Source organism: Seriola dumerili, unplaced genomic scaffold, assembly GCF_002260705.1.
Source record: "Seriola dumerili isolate Sdu_G_001 unplaced genomic scaffold, Sdu_1.0 BDQW01000016.1, whole genome shotgun sequence".
NCBI lineage: Eukaryota > Metazoa > Chordata > Actinopteri > Carangiformes > Carangidae > Seriola > Seriola dumerili.
The window spans coordinates 2,030,144-2,049,594 of record NW_019174271.1 but is presented as its reverse complement, the minus strand read 5'-3'; the positions used below and the strand labels follow the sequence as shown (position 1 = coordinate 2,049,594).

Below are 19,451 nucleotides of genomic sequence, written 5' to 3'. Positions count from 1 at the left end.
GAAACAGTGCTGGTAAACCATCCTCCATAAGTCTGAGTGGTGGGCTGCTGTAGCTCCACAAGCCATTATCCAGGCTTTTAAGATGTCTGTGGACAAGCAGCAGCACACGCCAAACAACGCAGCACACTCTTTACAACATCCTGTAACACAGTTCACTTCTGTTCATACACTGCACCATGACACCTTTTCACACAGTAAACGCAGCAGACACATCAAAGGTTAAAGACAATACAGCAGAGTCCAGCAGTGACCCGCTGCTCTGAGCCTCAGTGACAGACAGTTCACATTACAGCCAGATGGGGCTTCATGTTGCCAGCTGCTCACATTAAATCTCCTCTCTTTTTTCTTTCTCTCCCCTCCCCCCCTCTCCTGTGTGTAACAGGTGGGTTTGTTTAACTTCCGTCCGTCTGTTCGCCCCGTACCCCTAGAAGTTCACATCCATGGTTTCCCAGGACAACACTACTGCCCCCGCATGGCCAGCATGAACAAGCCCACCTTCCAAGGTATAGCTCCACGTTCCCGTGCGCATGATCTTCACATGCTTTTTGCACATTTACGCATACATGTGCTGTGCAGATGTTTGTTTGGCTACAAAATGAACTCAACGTAAAATGACTTGAACTTTTTGATTTAATGTTTGTTTGTTTTTTTTTTACGTGATAATTGTATTATATATGGATATATTAAGGGAAGACCAGGAATCCTCACACACAACACTGTGATCAGATTTACTGACTATGAAACCAGACTACATCATGGTCCATTTTCAGCTGTTGTGTATTTCTGTGGCTTTAAATATCAAATCTTAGCCGCATAAGATACTTCCTTCCAGCAGGGTTAAGTCCTAATGACATGAGGTGTATATGTTTCTATACGTCCTGTTTTATTAGTTATTTTCACACAAGAAGATAAGGTTTTAAAATTGTCTTACTTCAGTACAGATCATTCAGTAAATGTCAGACAAAAGCTTCTGAAACATTTTCATTTGAAATATTTTCCCACCACAGCACATTGTGAAAAAACTCGACAGGTGAACAAAACAACACAAGTTAATTATATAACATATGTAGTGCATCAAGTTAATGGACTGTTTGACCCAAACCATGTGAGTGTGATCAGTGCAAGTTTCAGTATTGTCCTAGTGTGTTGCTAATCTCAATAATAATAATAATAATAATAATAATAATGATTATATATATATTTATATATTATTTTATTTATAGATCACTTTTCAAGCAAAAGCATAAAGTGCTTTCCAAAGTTGAAGAAAATTCAAAAACACAATCAACATTAAAAACTATTTCTAAAGATACATAATGAAAAACAGGTCCTTATGCATACAAACATACATACACGTACACGTACATACGGTGTCCGACAAGGGCAAATGCGCTGCAATGGCCCAAAACAACTACAAAAGGAGAAACAAGCTGCAAATTCATAAGCGATGCAGATTCAAAAACACACAGGAAAATACAAAACAAATACAACAACAGGAACGTGCTGCAAATGAAAAAACTACAGGAAACCAAAACAAAGACATGAACAGCAAACACGCTGTAAATACAGAAACGCTTGCAACAACAAAAACACACAAACCCACAAAACAAATGCAGCAGAATAAAAGCACTGCATATTCAGACATCACGAGAGAAGCGCTGCAGGCCTCTAGGGGGAGCTCTAAGTGGAACATCTTGACCATATGGTCATTTGTTTTGTGGGTTTGTGTGTTTTTGTTGTTGCAGCGTTTCTGTAGTTCGGCGTGTTTGCTGTTCATGTCTTTGTTTTGTCTTCGTGCAGCATATTTTTTTCATTTGCCGTGGTCGTATTTGTTTTGTATTTTCCTATGTGTTTTTGAATCATGTCAAGCATTGTTTATGAATTTGTAGCTTGTTTCTCCTGTTGGAAGTGTTGTGGGCCGTTGCAGTGTGTTTGCCCTTGTCAGCCACCGTACATACACATACACATTTACTCTCTTCTATTCTATAAAAATACGTTTTAAGATGTGATTTAAAGGCAGCAACAGAGTCAGCTGACATGATGCTCAGCGGTTAGCTGTTCCAGAGCCGAGGAGCCAGGACTGCAGAGGCGCTTTGTTTTTTACCTGGAGTAGTGAGGAGGCCCAGACTAGCAGACCCAGCGGAACAGGGCCTGTTCAGACAGTAGGGTGTAAGGACCTCAGTTATGCACTTGCCTTGTATGTAATTAAAAACACTTTTAAAATTGATTCTAAAGGAGAAGGGAAAGCCAATGCAGTGAAGTCGAGACTGGTGTGATGTGTGAGGATCACTTAGTTTTGGTTAATACTCCAGCTGCCGGGTTTTGAACAATTTGGAACTGTCCCGTAGCTCCATTGTTCAGGCAGGTAAACAAAGCATTACAGTAATGGAGGCAGGAGGATATAAGAGTGCATCACTTTTTCCATGTTGCTAAAAGACAGAACTGATGTAATTTTGGAAATAGTTGATAAAAACATGACTGGACTACTGTCTTTACATGTTCTAAGCTGAGGTCACAGTCCAAGACACTGGACTTTATATTGGGAATGAGTTGGGGCAAGCAGTGGCTACATTGGTTTTGAGACATGTTCGGGTCCAATAATGAGAAGTTTCGGGACATCCAGTTTTTTATGTCATCTAGACAGCTTTGTAGAGAAGTTCATTTACTGGTGCCAGAGGGTTTGAAAGACAGATACAGCTATGTATCATCTGCTTAGCTGTGGAAGGAGATGTTGTGATGGCGGATTATCTGACCAAGGGGTAACATGTACAGGGTGAACAGAATAGGTCTCAAAGTTGATCCTTGTGGTTTTCACTGTATAGACTAAGCAGTTTGTGCAGCGAGTAATCAATCTGCAGTCTGCTTGACAGCCTTAAAGGTAAATCTGGCAATATTTTATCTTACAACAAATTTACACATCATTATCAATAAATCACATCTTCACACCCAGACCAACAACAAATATATCCTACTAACAAGAACTGTATGTGAGTGTCCACAGCCTGATATATCCCACAGTCCCACATACACAATCCTGCTGCCACAAATACTCACTGCAGTACTACATGTGGATTCATCCGCTGCTGAAAGTAGTCCCTACCAAATGCAATATTTTCCTCCTTCTTGACATTTATCAAAAACTACAGTGACCAGCTGCTACAGGAAATTACTGGGACTTTTTAAGAAATGAAAAAGTGCATGTTTGTGAGATTACATCTCCAGTAGAAGCCAGTGGGCTCGAGGCTGACCACCACAGACCAGGTAGAGAAGTTAGATAGTCAGGTCAACTTTCCTCTGAGACTCTGCTCCATGTTGACACGACTGCATCACATCATTTCTGCTGATTTGTCAGCTGCATATTAATTCTGCCAATCTCCTGTTCTACCACATCCCAAAGGCGTTCTACTGGATTCAGGTCTGGCAACTGAAGTTCTTATATATGTGTATATTTTGTACTTGTCTTCACAGCGATACGCAGCCACTCCCCAGCCAAGCCGGTGCTGATTTTTGTGTCATCACGACGTCAGACTCGACTGACCGCCCTGGACCTCATCGCCTACCTGGCCACAGAGGACAACCCCAAACAGTGGCTGCACCAGGACGAGAGAGAGGTACAGTTTTCCATCTGGGTCACAGAGGATGCATTCAGGCACAGCACTGAGTGTAGGTCACTGCAGCTCCCCACCCAACACATGATCACCGTTTCAATGTGCAAAGAACAGAAGACAGTAGAATCGCGTTGGTGCAGCCTGTGTAGACTGTTAGACTGTTCTCCTCCATTAGACGTGTGTGTGTATGTGTGTGTGTGTGTGTGTGTGTGTGTGTGACGACTGAGGAATGTAGCTGAAACGCCTCTTGTGTTGACACACTATAACACATAACAGCTGCTGCAACTACCACCTGCACTCTGCTACTGTGCAATCAATCAGTCAACCAAGATGGCAGATCATGAGCATCAGATGAGTCAGTACTGATTGTTTTACTTTGTCTTTACACATTCAGCTGATGTTTGCAGGTATTAAGCTTTGAGGGACTTGGCTACACCAGACGCACCGAGGCTGCAGAGTAGAACAAGGACTTCTGTCTGCAGCTGCAGTTTAGCTGTTTACCAGTTAACATGGTCTGAGCCAGGAGCTGTTCCTTATTTAAGCAGAAAGCAAGTGGGAAATGAACCGTTCGTTGTGTGGCAGTTTAGTGGCGACAAAACATAGTAACTGCCCAGTTGGAGCTCATTGCTTAAGACTGGAAACATGATTGGCCAGTTTATTAAACAGTCGATTCTGGTCCATGATAGGAGATCTCAAAAACCATCTCACTGTAGTTCTACATCTCTCTCAGGCTGCTCTCTGGAGCAACAAGAGGTCGGTCAACCAATCAGAAGAGAGGCTCAGATCCTCTCTTCTGATTGGCTGACACAGGATTGTAGCTCACTACTACTGTTGTGGTAAAACTCACCCATAATGCCAATGGTGTTGCGATGGGGTGGCCGTCCATAGAGACCATCAGGGACGTGAGGGAAGTGGTTGGTCAGGAAGATGGCGAGTGGATGACCAGGAGAAGGAGAGGGAGCAGTCTACTCTTCTGTCGCCTCCAGAACATCTGGAGTTTGGGGGCGTGGCTGAGGGCAGTGACTGCTTTGTTGTGACATCACAAAGCTCCAGAAGTCCTGACGGCTGGTTTTAAGGCTCAGTGTCTGAATACAGGCTGTGTGCATTTCTCTGTGGACTGAGGCTTTGATACTTTCACAGTTAATATAGAACCTAGACCTGATCTATAATCACACTACACATGGACATCTACCATTAGACTGGATGGACCTTTAAAGATACCTGGAATAGTATTATTCATTTAAGATGTATTCCAGATTAAAAATAATAAACATGGAACAATTACAAAGACCTGAACTGACTTTCCTGAACCCTGCAGATTCACTGTCTCAATGCAAATATGTACCATCCTATAACGCAGGCCCAGTGTCTGTATATGAGCGCAGTTCATGGCCTCTGTGTGTGTTCTGCTGATATATGCTGCTGCCTGCTGCTTCTCTGCACTGGCCCGTGTAGCAGCTCAGCTCCCTGCTGTTTGACTGGCAGGCTTCTGGCGATAGCTCCTTAACTCTCATCGGGGGTCACCTACTGCCCCAGATCCCTTCTGACCTGACAGCTCTTTCTTCCCCCTGCTGCTGCTGCTGCCTGAACCTCCGGCTCCTGCTCTCACTCTCCTCTTCCACTCTCTGCCTTATTATCACCTCATGTTATGTTTTTCAATTGATTAGTTGGAATATTTGAAGCATCCATTGCACCCTCCTTTTTTTTGGGAGGGTGGGGAGTATTATGTGGTTAGTATGGACACTCTTCTTAAAGTGGAATGCTTTTTTTAAAAAAGGCAAATTTAATTGAAAATACAGATTCTGTTGATGATTTTGTGTCCTGTGTGCATGATAGTCGTCTGCTGTTAGGTGCATTTTTGGATTTTACTTCAAGTTTTTTTTTTTTTCATTCCTTATCTTCAAATTATTTACATTTTTAAATACAAATAACCTCTTTTACGCAGCCCCTTCCAGGTGGGAGTGGAACATTGTTTTTCTCCCTTTATTCTGCAGCAGAGGTCGTCACAGACAACATCTGTAGAACAGAGCCAGCATGGCGGGACAACGCTGACGCTGTTGCGACTCTTTCTATTACACATTTATCTACAGCTCAAAACAAGATGGGACATTAAGAGAAGGAAAACATGTTTATTTCAGCTCTGATAATGAGAACGAAGCTCTTCACACAGGAATGCTTTAAAGGAAAAGTTTAACATATGGAAAATAAGCTTAATTACTCACGACTGTATAGAGTCTTGCCATCACTTTTAGGCTGCTAGGCAACCAGCACGGACAGGAAGTTATTACCTTTTTTAGTCTCTTTCAGTCTCAGCTTTGTTCTGCCAGGTCACTGTGGAACTAGGGGCCAGTGTGGACGTATTTGTAGTTGACAGTGTTGCAGTGTGGTGGTTTGGCAGGTCAACCCTCAGGCGTGCGATTGAATATGATGCCTCTCCATCATTGTCTGTGCTCTGGTTTCTCCACAGATAGAGGACATCATCGCCACAGTCAGAGACTCCAACCTGAAGCTCACTCTGGCTTTTGGGATCGGCATGCATCACGCAGGCCTGCACGAGAGAGACAGAAAGACTGTGGAGGAACTGTTCGTCAACTGTAAGATCCAGGTGCGTCTTCACCCTGTACACCTGCACTCAGTACTGGGCCTGTCTTTTAACGATGTCGGTCACACTTGATACAAGTGATGTAAGTGTTATGTAGTTTGACTGATGATATTTTATTGCAGAAATGATCAATGGTATACTGTACCTCCATGCTCTAAATGCCATGGTGTTCCTCTATACAGGAGGAAAATCCTCTGGATCCAGGAAACACATGACAAATCACATTTTTATGGAATTATTTCGTGGCCAAATTTGCATTGCTTCGTAGTATTTTATGACCTATTTATTTCTCAAATCACCGTATCATCCCCTCTGATCTTCACCGTAGCTTCATCACGTCAACATTTAAACTGAGAGAAAAAAAAAGTGAAATCTGTTTTATCTGGTTGAAATATGTGAATTTCCCTCAGACGTTCTGAGAGTAATGAGACATACACACTGCATCATACAGCAGAATGATTGTATGTACATCCTCACTTTGCCCATATTCCCATGTTTTCCCGGACACACATCACTCATATGAGGCTTATTATTTTTTACTTAATTTTCAGATGTTGTATATTTTTCATTTGTTCAAGTTTCCTCCGTTTGTGTCTCTTCTTGTCAGGTTTTGATTGCCACCAGTACTCTGGCCTGGGGGGTGAACTTCCCCGCTCACCTGGTGGTTGTCAAGGGAACCGAATACTATGATGGCAAATCCAGGCGCTACGTGGACTACCCCATTACAGGTACACATTCCTGTTCATTAGGCATTTTCTCACAGGTGTATTCAACAGTTTGGGTTAATCCACCATAGCATGAAAGAGGCTGACATTATAATTCTCATAAATATTTTGCTATTATGACAGTTGTGTTTGCATGAGACTCTTGACTCAAGGCTTTACATGTGTGTGTGTAGATGTTCTGCAGATGATGGGCCGAGCAGGTCGGCCTCAGTTTGATGACCAGGGCAAAGCAGTTATTCTCGTCCACGACATCAAGAAGGATTTCTACAAGAAGTTCCTCTACGAGCCTTTCCCTGTCGAGTCCAGGTAGCATTCATATGTTTGTTACCGTGGTTATGAGGGTTTCTATCAGAGGCCTTTTACATCTATACATATATTCTGTCTGATTGAAAAAGATGGTATTCACCAAATGAGAACACACCTCTGTGGCTGTGTCCACGCACTCCCACGAAACATACAAAACCAAAGACTAATTCATGATTTATGTGCAAAATAACTCCTATACACATCACATCAATGCTGATACCAAACCTGTATTTTTATATACCGTACTTTGAGAAATGTAAACCCATTTTTCATTCACTCAAATGATGTCTAAAGATAAGCAACAGAACAAGAACTTTGCCTAAATAAAATACCACTGGTCTAAAATTGGCACCGTTTTGATTTCAGTCAGGAACCATCTTATTTATAAAAAAAAAAAAAACGGCGTTATGACTGACCACACGTTTAATGCCTGACCTCAGTATTAATCAGTACATCGTTTCTGATACTTGATATAAATAAACATGTTTCTTTACATCTGCAGAATATGATTTGTAGGCCGGGGCGTCTCTGCAGCACCACAACACTAATGGTGCTAACAATGCACGACAATGTGACACATTTTACCTTCATCAAAAAAATGCAGCTCCTGTGATTTGGATATTGCTACATTGTGATTTCGATTAACTGTGCAGCTCTGATCTAAATCAGAATCTCTTGTATTGGAAATGAGACTCTATGTGTAAGTGTTGTGTGCGTGTGTGTTATATCCCCAGCCTCCTCAGTGTGCTGTCAGACCATCTGAACGCTGAGATTGCTGCAGGAACTATCTCATCCAAACAGGACGCGATGGACTACATCACATGGACATACTTCTTCAGGCGGCTGGTGATGAACCCCAGGTTAGGAGCAGCTCCTCACACCACATGTCATTACCTACAGCAGCCGCTCACACAGATCAAAAGATACAGCAAACACACAAACACATGCACACATTCTTAACCCACTCTCACAGCCTGGTTAGAGGAGTGCTGAGTTCTTGAGTCAAACATCTGCTGTGTAGACAGAGCCCATTCCAGAACATTCCAGCTTGTTGGTATTTGCACGGCTGTCAGCCCACGTTTACCTATCAGGCCTTGACTGAGGCCGGCCGGTGGGATCGGACCAATACAGGTATGTGAAGTCAGATATTGATCATTCTGGATTCAAGCTGGGGGTGTGGGTGTTCAACATTCTCAGCACAACAATGACAAGGATTTAGTGTTGATCTAGGATTGTACTGGTGGATAAGACTCAGCAGCATTTATGGTCACTTATGGTTTGGAATTGGACCAGAACCACTGATATCATTCCTCTGCTGTATCTGTCCACACTTTACTGTCTCTCAACCAATGTCCTCAACTATTATTAACTACAACTATTATAAAGACTATTAGAGGTAGTATAATATATTAGAATTGTGCTGTATTATTGATATTCATAATAGGCAAGGCAAGTTTATTTCTACAGCACCATTCAGACACAAGGCAATTCAAAGTGCTTTACAGAGGTCTGGAAATACATTAAAAATAGAATAGTAGGATTACATTAAAATAGTATTTAAAAAGAAAAAAACTAATTTGAATAAATGGAAATGAAATATTTAAATACATAAGATCAGGAAGGGAACTTAGGACACAATTTTAAAAGAAGTGCAGTAGTGATAAAAGACATTATCAGCAAGCAAATGCACAAGATTGAAAAATGTTTTGTATGTGATTTATTGGTGAGCTGCAATAAATAGTGATGTTTTAGGTCCTATTGAAATGATCTGACAGTTTCAGCAGATCTCAGGTGTTCGGGAAGCTTGTTCCACAGGTGAGGAGCAGAGAAACTAAAAGCTGCTTCACCTTGCTTGGTTGATAGCACTTTACTCAATCGCTTGAACACTGCTGACAACTAACGAAAAGCCTTTTTTGTTAAATTTATCCAATGTTTGATTTTGTGAAATTCCAAAATTGAATGTTTATACTAATAAAATCAGAGTATCCCATCCGTCCATTTTCTGCTGCTTCTTTGATGTCCGTTATGCAGTGGCAGCAGGTCCACATACAGACAGTGTCCATGAAAATCAGAAACACAATCAGAGACAAGAGACAACTTTGCCATAATCCAACACCAAGTGAGAACGTGTTTGACATCCAACGATGTGAACAAAGCTCTTACTGTGGTTGTACAAGGACTGGACGGCTTGTTGCATCATCCCCCACCTTAGGTCCAAGGCCGAGTCAATGGTGACACTGGATTCCTTCGTCATTTATTATTCAAATCATTTTTTGATTTAACGAGGGCTGAGTTCTGATAGTCCGTTCAGTTTAATCTGGTTCTCAGTTGGCAAAATATCTAGATTTATTAAACGGGGACCGCCATCATATCTCTTAACCAATCCTTCCATCTGTCCTTGTTCTTTTAAAAAGGCAAAGGCAACAAAAGATGTACGTTGATGTTAGACAGGCATTCAGTTAAATAGAACAGAATGAAAAACATATTTGGCCTGTATACATCTTCTCTTTAATCAGCATGATGGTGTGTATCAGCTTCATGTTAGATGGCGTAATATTCGATTTGATATTTTAAATTTGCCTCTTGATGTACTGATCCCCTGACACTGTGGTGTTTTACATCTGAACAGCTAATCTATCACCACTGCTTTCACGCTTCGATTCCCTCACACCACACTCACACACACACACACGCACACAGGTACACACAAACACGCCCACAGGGTCCCATGGGTGTCTTAAACATCTGCAGGCCGACTCCCTGTTCCATCAGGAGCCTAATGGTGATGATGCTAATGGCCATAACTTAATCAGGCAGGCCCTGCCACCAGTGAAGACCTGTGAAATGTATGCAGTGATAAACATTCAGCGTTTAGATCTGTGCGCTGTTAACATGTGGAGCAATGGGAATAAAAGAAATACGTATCATTAAACTCACGATAAATATGGCTGTCACCCGTCTCAAGCAGCTGTGACTTCTCCTCCATGCTCCCAATGGCAGAATTAATGATTTTGTGCGATGATCATGAAGGTATTTGTTTTAATGTGATATTAGAATGTGGTGATTTTTCAGTGGGCCCTGGTTTGCATGCATTATGTAGACAAGTGTAAAACGACTTCCCTCTGATATTCCTCCTCCACCTGTTAACGTACTGCATTAATCAGTATTCATCCTTGCTATGATTCTTACTTTTCTCTACAACTGAGCTCCTCTCAGGAGCAGTTGTTTCAGCCGATGTTCATGTGTAGTTGATCCTATGGAGTTAAATTTGATCATTATTGAAACACAAACAAATGGAGTTGCATGAACTGCAACCCAAAATGACTATCACTCAAATATACATCAAAGAGCTACAATGTGAAATATGATATTTGTAATTTTGCTATTGCCACATAGCTAACATTAGCATTAGCAGCTGTTTACTGAAGAAATGTTGTGAGTTCAGCATCAAACTTCATTCTTCACTCACCAACATCTGTCTCCAGAAGTGGAAACAAACTGTAATGTTAACTCTTATCTCCATCAGGTCTTTTCTTTTGCTGAAGTTAGCGTGCTAACCAGCTAGCCCTGACCCTTCTCCCCATTTTCCGATAGCCTCCAGTCTGTCCTGAAGATGTAGCTGCTCAGAGGATGGAATATAACCTCTTGTATTATAAAGATAAAGATGGCGGAAGCTCTTGTCAAGTGACAATCACCACCACCTGCTGCTGACAAGAAACCAGGTTCAGCAGCAGAGAAAACTTACAGCTAGAACCTTTAAAATCAAACCTTGTATTGCCTGTCTTTTGGTTAGTTTTTTATTTTGGGTTTGTGAGTCATAGTTTTTACTTTGCACTCTTTGGGAAAGATTCTGCCATTTTTCACACTTACCATGGATATAGCTAACAAGCTAACAAACAAGCTATAACCTAGATAGAATACTGCAGACATCTTAAGTTACTTTTCAGGTTATCCATCGATAGTAAGGTTTTATAAATCAGTGATGAAATCTGACAGTGAAAATAACTTTAATTTCAGCCTTTAGGGGGTGCTACTAGTAGAATGCTAACCATATCAAGGTGTCAAGGTTCTGTGGTCACCTCCCAGAGTTCCTTGCAGGATATAAGTGACAGTATATTGAACCAACAGAGGAGCAGCAGAGAGAATCCCCACCTCTGGAACGTCAACATCCATTTACTGCAATTAACCAAACTCAGAAAACTGAAAAGTGCAAAGAAAGAATTATGACTTGCAAACCGAAAATAAGAAATCGAAAGTTGTCTAAGCAAAAAGTTATCACCAAAAACACATCGTTTTGGATCTATATATATTAATACGAAAAAATTTCTCAATCTGTGTTTGTACAAAAGAATAGACTGTTGTCATCGGTGTGGACCAATGTGGATTCTATTAAGGGCGTGGAAATGTGGACCAGGATATAAAGGATGCTGGAGGGTTTGTGGGAGATTTGAAACCCAGTCTACAAGTGTTTAGTGGACTTGCAAAAGGATTATGACTGTGTCCCTCAGGGTGACAGAGCTGAGACATTTTTATGACTGCTTACATTCTGTAACAAACATCTGCTGCTCTCCCAGTTGTAATTCATCACTTCTTGTATTGATCTTCAGATGAAAACATGAAATATGGTCATTAACTGACACCAGAGAACAACAAGATGGCCCTGCGATAACCCACACAACCACCAGTAATGAACAGTCCTCCAGCTATGCCAAGACATATTTTACATTACTGACATTAAGAGTGTAGACAGGTGTTTTCACCCTTGCAAACATCTGTTTCCACCAGCTTTGATGAAACAGTGCTTGGTTTCTTTCACTGTTTTATTTGAGTTGCACACATCATGCTCAGATATTCACGTTATAAGCTAATGAAGATTGTCTTTAATAACTTGTCTGCAGAGCCTCATATGGTAACTGTTACTTAGCAGAGCTCAGCATGGAACCCATTTTGGCCACTGGTTGTCTTATGTCAGGTAATAACAGTCTAACCTGGGAGTTATTTGCTGCCAAGGGCTGGACCTTTTTCTTCCAGCTGGTGCTTTCCTTCTGTAGCACAACATTGTACAAGATGCTAACCAATGTGTAGATACAATGGTGGTAAAGCCATTTTAATCTACCATTGTTATGTGAGTTTCCCAATGAGGTTTCATCTTCAGTGTTACGTCATTGAGGAGAGGGTTCATCATATCCTTGTGTACATGTTTTGTAACATTATCCAGGTAGTCTGCTGTGGTTTATACCTTTGGCTACTTCACATCAGCAGTTCTGTCATCACTGTACCAACAGTGCGAGTGTCAGACATTTGCTTTCATGTAAATTGTAAATTATATGTATTACTGTTTTCCTGACTAACTAGTACATCACTTGAACAGAGATTACTGATCATGTAGTAAATGCTTATGAACCTGGTCAAGGTGTTTACATGACACTGTATCTTGTACAGGTCATAGCCAAAAGTGGCAGAGTGAAGTTTGTTCAATATGAAAATAGCTGGTAAACTTGGACAACTTGCAGGACTAGTTGCTGAACTAATGTAGCTGGTGAGCCGACTGTTTATGTGCTAGTCAACCAGGAATATGATGGTGTCAGCCCATTGGTTGCTAACCAGACAATAAGTTCACAGTTTACTCAGGAGACATGTTTGTACCATTGACTTGAAAACCACATGGAGCACTTTATACTTCCACTGAGCAGGTTGATGGATTCCGATTACTCCCTCTGTCATCTTGTGCTCCTACCAAAAGATTTCTTTGCATATTTGGTTTGGTTTACAAAAAGTTTTAAATGGTGGTGTGACTCGGCCTTAAACACTTAACCAGGATGCTATGGCGTGTTTCAACAGTCAGTGTGGAGATGTGATTTAAGCAGTGAAATCCAACTACAGCATGTGTCTGCTTGAACTCCCTGAATCATCTCAGTTTAACAGAACAAATACAGAGAACGACAGACATTCTTTCTCCTGTATTTTGACATGACGTTACTTTTTTTGTAATCACACGCTCTGCTGTGTTGTTCAGTTATTACAGCCTAGAAGACATCAGCCACGAGTCTATCAACAAATACCTATCCAACCTGGTGGAGAGGAGCCTGCGGGACCTGGAGTGCTCTTACTGCATGGAGATAAAAGAGGTGTGTGTGTGTGTGTGTGTGTGTGTGTGTGTGTGTGTGTGTGTGTGTGTGTGTGTGTGTGTGTGTGTGTGTGTGTGTATGTAGTGTTTTTAAGTTAGTTTGTAGTCTGTAAAATGACACGAATTGATCTAATGTTAAATTTGGTCAAGGTTTTGTTTGTCAAACTTTCGTTTCCATTAATTCTCCAGGATGATCGGACCATTGAGCCGCTGACTTACGGTCGCATTTCCTCCTATTACTACCTGAAGCATCAGACCATCCGAATGTTTAAAGAGCGGCTGAAGGCTGAGCTGTCCATCCCTGAGCTCCTCTCTGTTCTCACGGTGAGTGTCACGCTGTGAACATGCAGCTGCTGTTGTCCTGTCAACCCTTTTATAGTCCATCATGTCAACACCACAGCTTGTTACTATGTGTGTCCTTTTACACTGAAACCTACGTAGTAATAGTAGTAGCTGATTGCAGATCTGGAAGATGAAGAACAAGATTTGTTGTGTGCCATGGTGAGACGTTCACACTGGGCTTGATGCATGTCAGAAATAAACACATATTCTCACTCAGGGGACAGTGTGTGGACTGAGTCTGCCACTGTCTTTACTGAGGCCGGGCCGGATGCTGTAGTGTGTTGTAGTCACTGTCAAGTTTTTTATGTTGTTGAAGCTGCAGTGATGCTCTCTGCACAAGTCTTGATTCAGACCATGAGGTTACCAGTCAAGACACTGATGTCCTGTCATGTCAGTCCTGAAGCTGAGAAGTGCGATCTAATGGATGCACAATAATGAATTCACAATGAAGAAACACGCTAACACTCTGCAGCCTAAAACGAGACCAGGGCAGAAGCTGGTCCTGTTGGAGAAGTTGAGCCGAGGTTGAACCTTCATTTATAATAAATAATAAATAGGACAGGACTCAACATAATGTTTCTTGATTCGATTTGAAGGGTTAAAATTTAGGTCTGTGATATTTTTAACACAACACAGTCAGGGTTGCACAGTGTCTTTGTAATTTTTCTTCCATTTTAGCTCATGGAGTGGGAAATCATTCAACTTTGTGTGTGCACAGGTGCATGTGAGCTAAGTGAGAGTCAAGCAATTAAACAGAACTGCTTCTCACAAACTATTTTCCAATTAAATGTCTGTAGAAGAAAAACAGTTGCGGGTGCAAATGAGAAATAAGACTGCACTTATATTTTGGGTAATACTCTAAATATCGATTTGTTGGATATAAACAAGTATTTAATGTTAATTAATTTGCTTTGAACCAGTACACACTTTGGCACTTTGGCAATGTTTCCCTTTATTTTCTTTCTTTTTCTTTTCTTTTTCATGTTTTTTTGGTGTAACCCCGTCTAATCTGAGTAGCACTGAATGTCTTCAGTATTTGGCAGCTGGAGATTTTTAAGTTGCTGTTTGAAAGACGCCACACCTGAGGATCTGTGATCAGTGACAGAAGACATACCTTGGTGTATTTTCATCCTTTTGGCATTTGACAGTAGAAGATACATCAGGAAATATTCATGCAAACACACACAAACACACACACACACACACACTTTACTCCCCGCTTTCAAATTAGCACCTTTGTCTGAGCTTCATTAACTCTCCTCATTATGGAGGTTTTGTGTGATCTGTCGCCCTCTTCCTTTTCCTTATTGACCTTGTGCATCCCAGCAACGAGGTCGTCCACACTCTGGCTCCTGATTGGTGGGGTCAACGCAAGATATGCTGGTTTCACACGTTTCCTGAGGGTGAATGATGACATACTCCTTTTTACCTCACCTTCTAATGGGCTTTTACGTCTGTTTGTAATAATCAGTGATGCACTTCATCGCTGGGAAAAATCTTCTTTTTAGACTGTAACTGAGTTACAGTCTCGACTTTCTAATTTCTTTCTCAAATGTTTTAGAATTGAGTGATTTTCTTTAAATGATATTAATATGTTAATCTTCCTTAATCATCTGTGGTCATTTGTGTTGATGCATATCTGGATTCAGATGCTGATTGTTACAGTCCCTGCTTTTTCTTGAGTGAGCTTACCTGCCAGCTTCCACATAGAGTGATAGGATCAGGTGTTAGGATCTCTGAGCTTTCTGCGGTACAGTTGACTTGGGTGGGGTTGTTCTTGGAGATGACCTCTAGATATTGTTGCTACTATCACAACATCTGATGGTATTGTATTCAATATCTTCAGCTGTGTACCTCAACGTCATTGGGTGTTTTGGCCTTCTATCACTAGACACCCTCAGCTGAGGCAGGCCTACCACAGACTGATCAGGCCTCATCATGGTTATCCCCCAGATGGTCGCTTGGTGATGGGAGTTGTGGGAAAGTCTGTGCATTGATAGGCATGACGTCGGTGGTTACACCTCAGTACTTGGTTGTGTCGTCAGGTGTATCTGTCTTGTGTTAGTCTGATCTCACAGCTAACCAAGATGAAAAACATTTCCTGTTGCTAAAAGTTATTTTGATCAGTTTGCAGTCGTGACAGAGAACTGTCCCTCTTTTTAGATTGTAGAAGGATAAGGCTGATGTTATTTAATCCCGTGAAATGACCAAAACCAACAATGTGTTAATCCATCTCTCAATGATTTCAGATTTCTCAGCGCCAACCTTAGTGGTTCCTCCCAAAGACATTAATCTCTAAAAACAGTGTGTGATTCCAATACATTTGGTGCTGCAGTGAGAATCTCAGGCAGCAGGAAAGTGTATGTGGGATTAAATGCTTGTAACGTGTCAGATAAAAAGTCTAATTTTACACAAAAGATTGATCATTTATTGTGTTTTTTAGATTTTATTCAGCTTTTATTCTTGCTGTAAGTCCATCTGACGTGTTCAGTGTTGAATCTGAGTGAATCTGATTTCAATAATAATGCGAGCTCAGGGAGGGGAGGCTGCTCTGAGACAGTGAACATCACTCTCCTTTGCACACATGTAGATGGAAGCAGACCAAGGCATGCCATGTTTGGCTACCTCCCTCCCCAACAAGCTGCGATATAATAGGCCAGTCACCCCGACGCCCATCCACTCCCCCTCTGTTAGCTACAAAGCACTGGCATGCTCCTCCAGTTCCCCCTAATTGCTGCAGCGTGGCCACTAATGAGCAACACCCACGCCTCGCTACACCACCCAGCCCCCTCCTCCACGTTTCTCTCTCCGAGGACTAAACTACAACTCAGCTTGTCTTTGTCTCTGTTTTCTCTCCTGCTGTATTTATCAAACAAAGCAGTCAAACCTATTGTCATATACAGAAAGTATTCAGACCCCTTCACTTTTTCACACTCTTTTTTAGAGTTTTAAATCATGACATTTTAAATAGATAAAACAGCCTTTTTCAGCCCATTAATCCACACTCAATAACCCATAATGGCAAAGTGAAAACATGTTTTTAAAAATATTTGCAAAATTTATTAAACAGCAAACTGAAATCTCTCATTTGCAGAAGGATTCAGACCGTGTAGAAGCTCCTCTGGCAGCAGACTTTACAAGCTTTGCTCACCTGGGTTTTGGGAAGTTTGTCCCATTGTTCCTGACAGACCTTCGCAGGCTCCGTCAGACTGGATGGAAGTGTGTGTGTGTCAACTGCTGCCTTCAGTATCTCTCCACTGATGTTCTCTGATCATGTCTGGTCTTTGGCTGGGATATTCAAGGGGAGTCAGAGACTTGTCCTTAAGACACTCCAGCGTTGTTTTAGCTGTTGGCTTTGAGTGTCGTGCCAAGAGGTGAACTATAGTCCCAGTCTCAGGTCAGGTGCACGCCGGAGCAGTTTTCCGTCCATACACCTGTACGTCCGTCTCATTCTTGTGAACTTGATACATCATGAACAACTTGAGGGAATTTCAATACATCTGACACAAACAGCCGCTGAACTGATTAGTGGTCAGAAGTCCTAGGTCGAGGTCACTGTAACCTCATGAAACATGTTCTAACTCAGAAACAGAAGGGGAGTTTGTGACGATTGTCACGATTTCACATTTGGTCAGATAGTGAATTGGTGACACTGATGTTGGTTGCAGTGTTGATGATTGTACAGATCTTCTGATATGTATGAAAAATTGTAAAATCTCACTAGAAATGATTCAGCGGAAACCCCTAACCAAAGCCCTCATTACCAGGTTCCTCAGATTGTAGAAAGAGGCCTGGTGCAAATTTATTCTATTTCAGAATTATATCAGCCACTGTGCTCATTGAAATACACAATTCTTTAGAGATACTTGTATACTGTTGCTTTGATCTATGCCTCACCACGATTTTCTTGTGGAAGTTTACAGAGAGTTCCTTGGCTTGGTTTCTGTCGTGACATGCAGTATGAATTGTGGGATGTTATATACACAGATATCGGCCCTTCAGTCCTATTAATTCAACTTGACACAGGTGGACTCCAGTCAACTCCTAGACACATCTTAAAGATAATTAAAGCAAACAGGCAGCACCTGACCTGATGCTGACTGGGATTTCTTTACCTTGCATTGACGTATTATTACAGACATTACAGGTGCAGTTGGTTTCTGCTGTAGATAATCTGGAAACACTGTCAGCTCGTTCACAGCCTCTCTGATCATCTGACCTCACTTCAGGTTTTAACTTAAATAAGCCAAAGGTTCCTAAACCTGTAATTTTGAAGTTCTGCCTGCATGTCACAGCATGGAATATGAAATGAAAGTAGTCAATTCATTGACAATCAATTAATCTTTAAGTTTATACAAAGTCAGAAAACTGAAGCGGAGCATCTTGGTGTCTCCAGTTCAGTCCATGACAATCAACAGGTCCAGAGTGATGTCTTCAATCAGTCCGAGACCTAATGCTAATTAATTTACAGTCATATAAACAGAGAAAAAGTCCCTGGTGTTCAAATGGCTGAAACCAACGTATGTTTTGCATATTTGCTTGATAAATGGCTTCAACAATTAATTGATTATCAACATTGCTGCTGAGTGATGTTCTGTCGATTGTGTAATTAATTAATTGAAACTGAAGCAAAAGCAGAAAAGTAGAAAAGAAAAGAAGCTTTTATAAAACACCACACAACCAAGAGTGTGGAGTTTCACACAAACTGATGATGACGGATTTAAAGGATTTAAACTAGTCTGGCTGACCGGCCAGTTCTGAAGTCAGTGCCAACTCCTAGTTTTTCCAGAAATGTTTAATTTTGTAAAACTTGTAAATATGTGTTTTGTAGCAGTTGTACTCTGGACCCGACCCCCACCCTTCCTCTCTTGGTGTTTGTCCAGCTCCTCTCTTTCTCTGATTTCTCTCTGTAATGCAGTTACTGCTTCAGAGCTCGTCTGTCCACGTCCCTCCTCCCTCCTCTGTCTCAGCGAATGTTGCTATCAGAGGGCGTGAGGCGGCGTGGACCTGTTGGTTGTGTCTCCTTAGAGATCTATAGTCTTTCTATCCTGCACATCATCCATATGCAGACACAACAGCACTGACAGGCAAATCATTCATAGATGATTCCTGTTCCTGTCTCTCACCCCGGCCCCCACCCCCGCTCAGGTCCTTTCCTCATCTCCAAGCTTTTGAACCACTGGCTTTGATGGATGAAGCCTTAACATGGGGGGAGGGGGGCTGTGACAAATGCGTCCAGCACAGCCTGTTGATGGGAGTACATTAGCCAAAGTTGAACTGGAGTGAAACAGAGGAGAGGAGCCCTGTGTGTCCGTGCATCACTCTGTAGGACAATTACAAACCAGGCTGAACACACAGCCTCAGCACAGAGACTGATGGACCATCATCATCACTTTACCTTCACAGTGACCCGCTGCATGTGTTCACTGTGTCTGTGTCACTGTTTAGCGTCCTCAGAAAATTTCTTAAAACAATTTGACGAATTCAAAATCTGATCCCAACCCTTGGAAGGTTTTAGAAGCAGGTTGTCAGGATTTTCAGGTCATTAGATGTGGTGAATAGATCCTTCAGTCCTTGTGGGGAATTTTTCCAAGCAGAGAAAAAAAGAAGAGTGGGGGGGGGGGGGGGGGGGGGCATCTGCTGCTAGAGTACAGATGCTCTGATTAACCATAGCGTGCTTTTGACTTCCTGTTACACTTTTGATCTCTGTCTCTCAGGATGCAGAGGAGTATGCCGAGTTG

The 19,451-nt window shown here is 41.7% G+C and overlaps 1 protein-coding gene across 2 annotated transcripts in view; it reads left to right on the top strand.

Moving 5' to 3' along the window:
* ascc3 (activating signal cointegrator 1 complex subunit 3) overlaps nt 1-19,451 on the top strand; it is a 203,325-nt gene that overhangs the window by 138,120 nt on the left and 45,754 nt on the right. Inside the window, exons 29-36 of one of the 2 annotated variants that reach the window (XM_022750817.1) lie at nt 383-503; nt 3,469-3,611; nt 6,076-6,213; nt 6,818-6,938; nt 7,109-7,241; nt 7,976-8,101; nt 13,258-13,369; nt 13,558-13,692. In XM_022750817.1, the coding sequence (XP_022606538.1) occupies nt 383-503; nt 3,469-3,611; nt 6,076-6,213; nt 6,818-6,938; nt 7,109-7,241; nt 7,976-8,101; nt 13,258-13,369; nt 13,558-13,692 (1,029 nt within the window). Of the gene's footprint in view, nt 1-382; nt 504-3,468; nt 3,612-6,075; nt 6,214-6,817; nt 6,939-7,108; nt 7,242-7,975; nt 8,102-13,257; nt 13,370-13,557; nt 13,693-19,451 lie in introns of those variants that run through there. The other variant, XM_022750825.1, reaches the window with a different exon arrangement.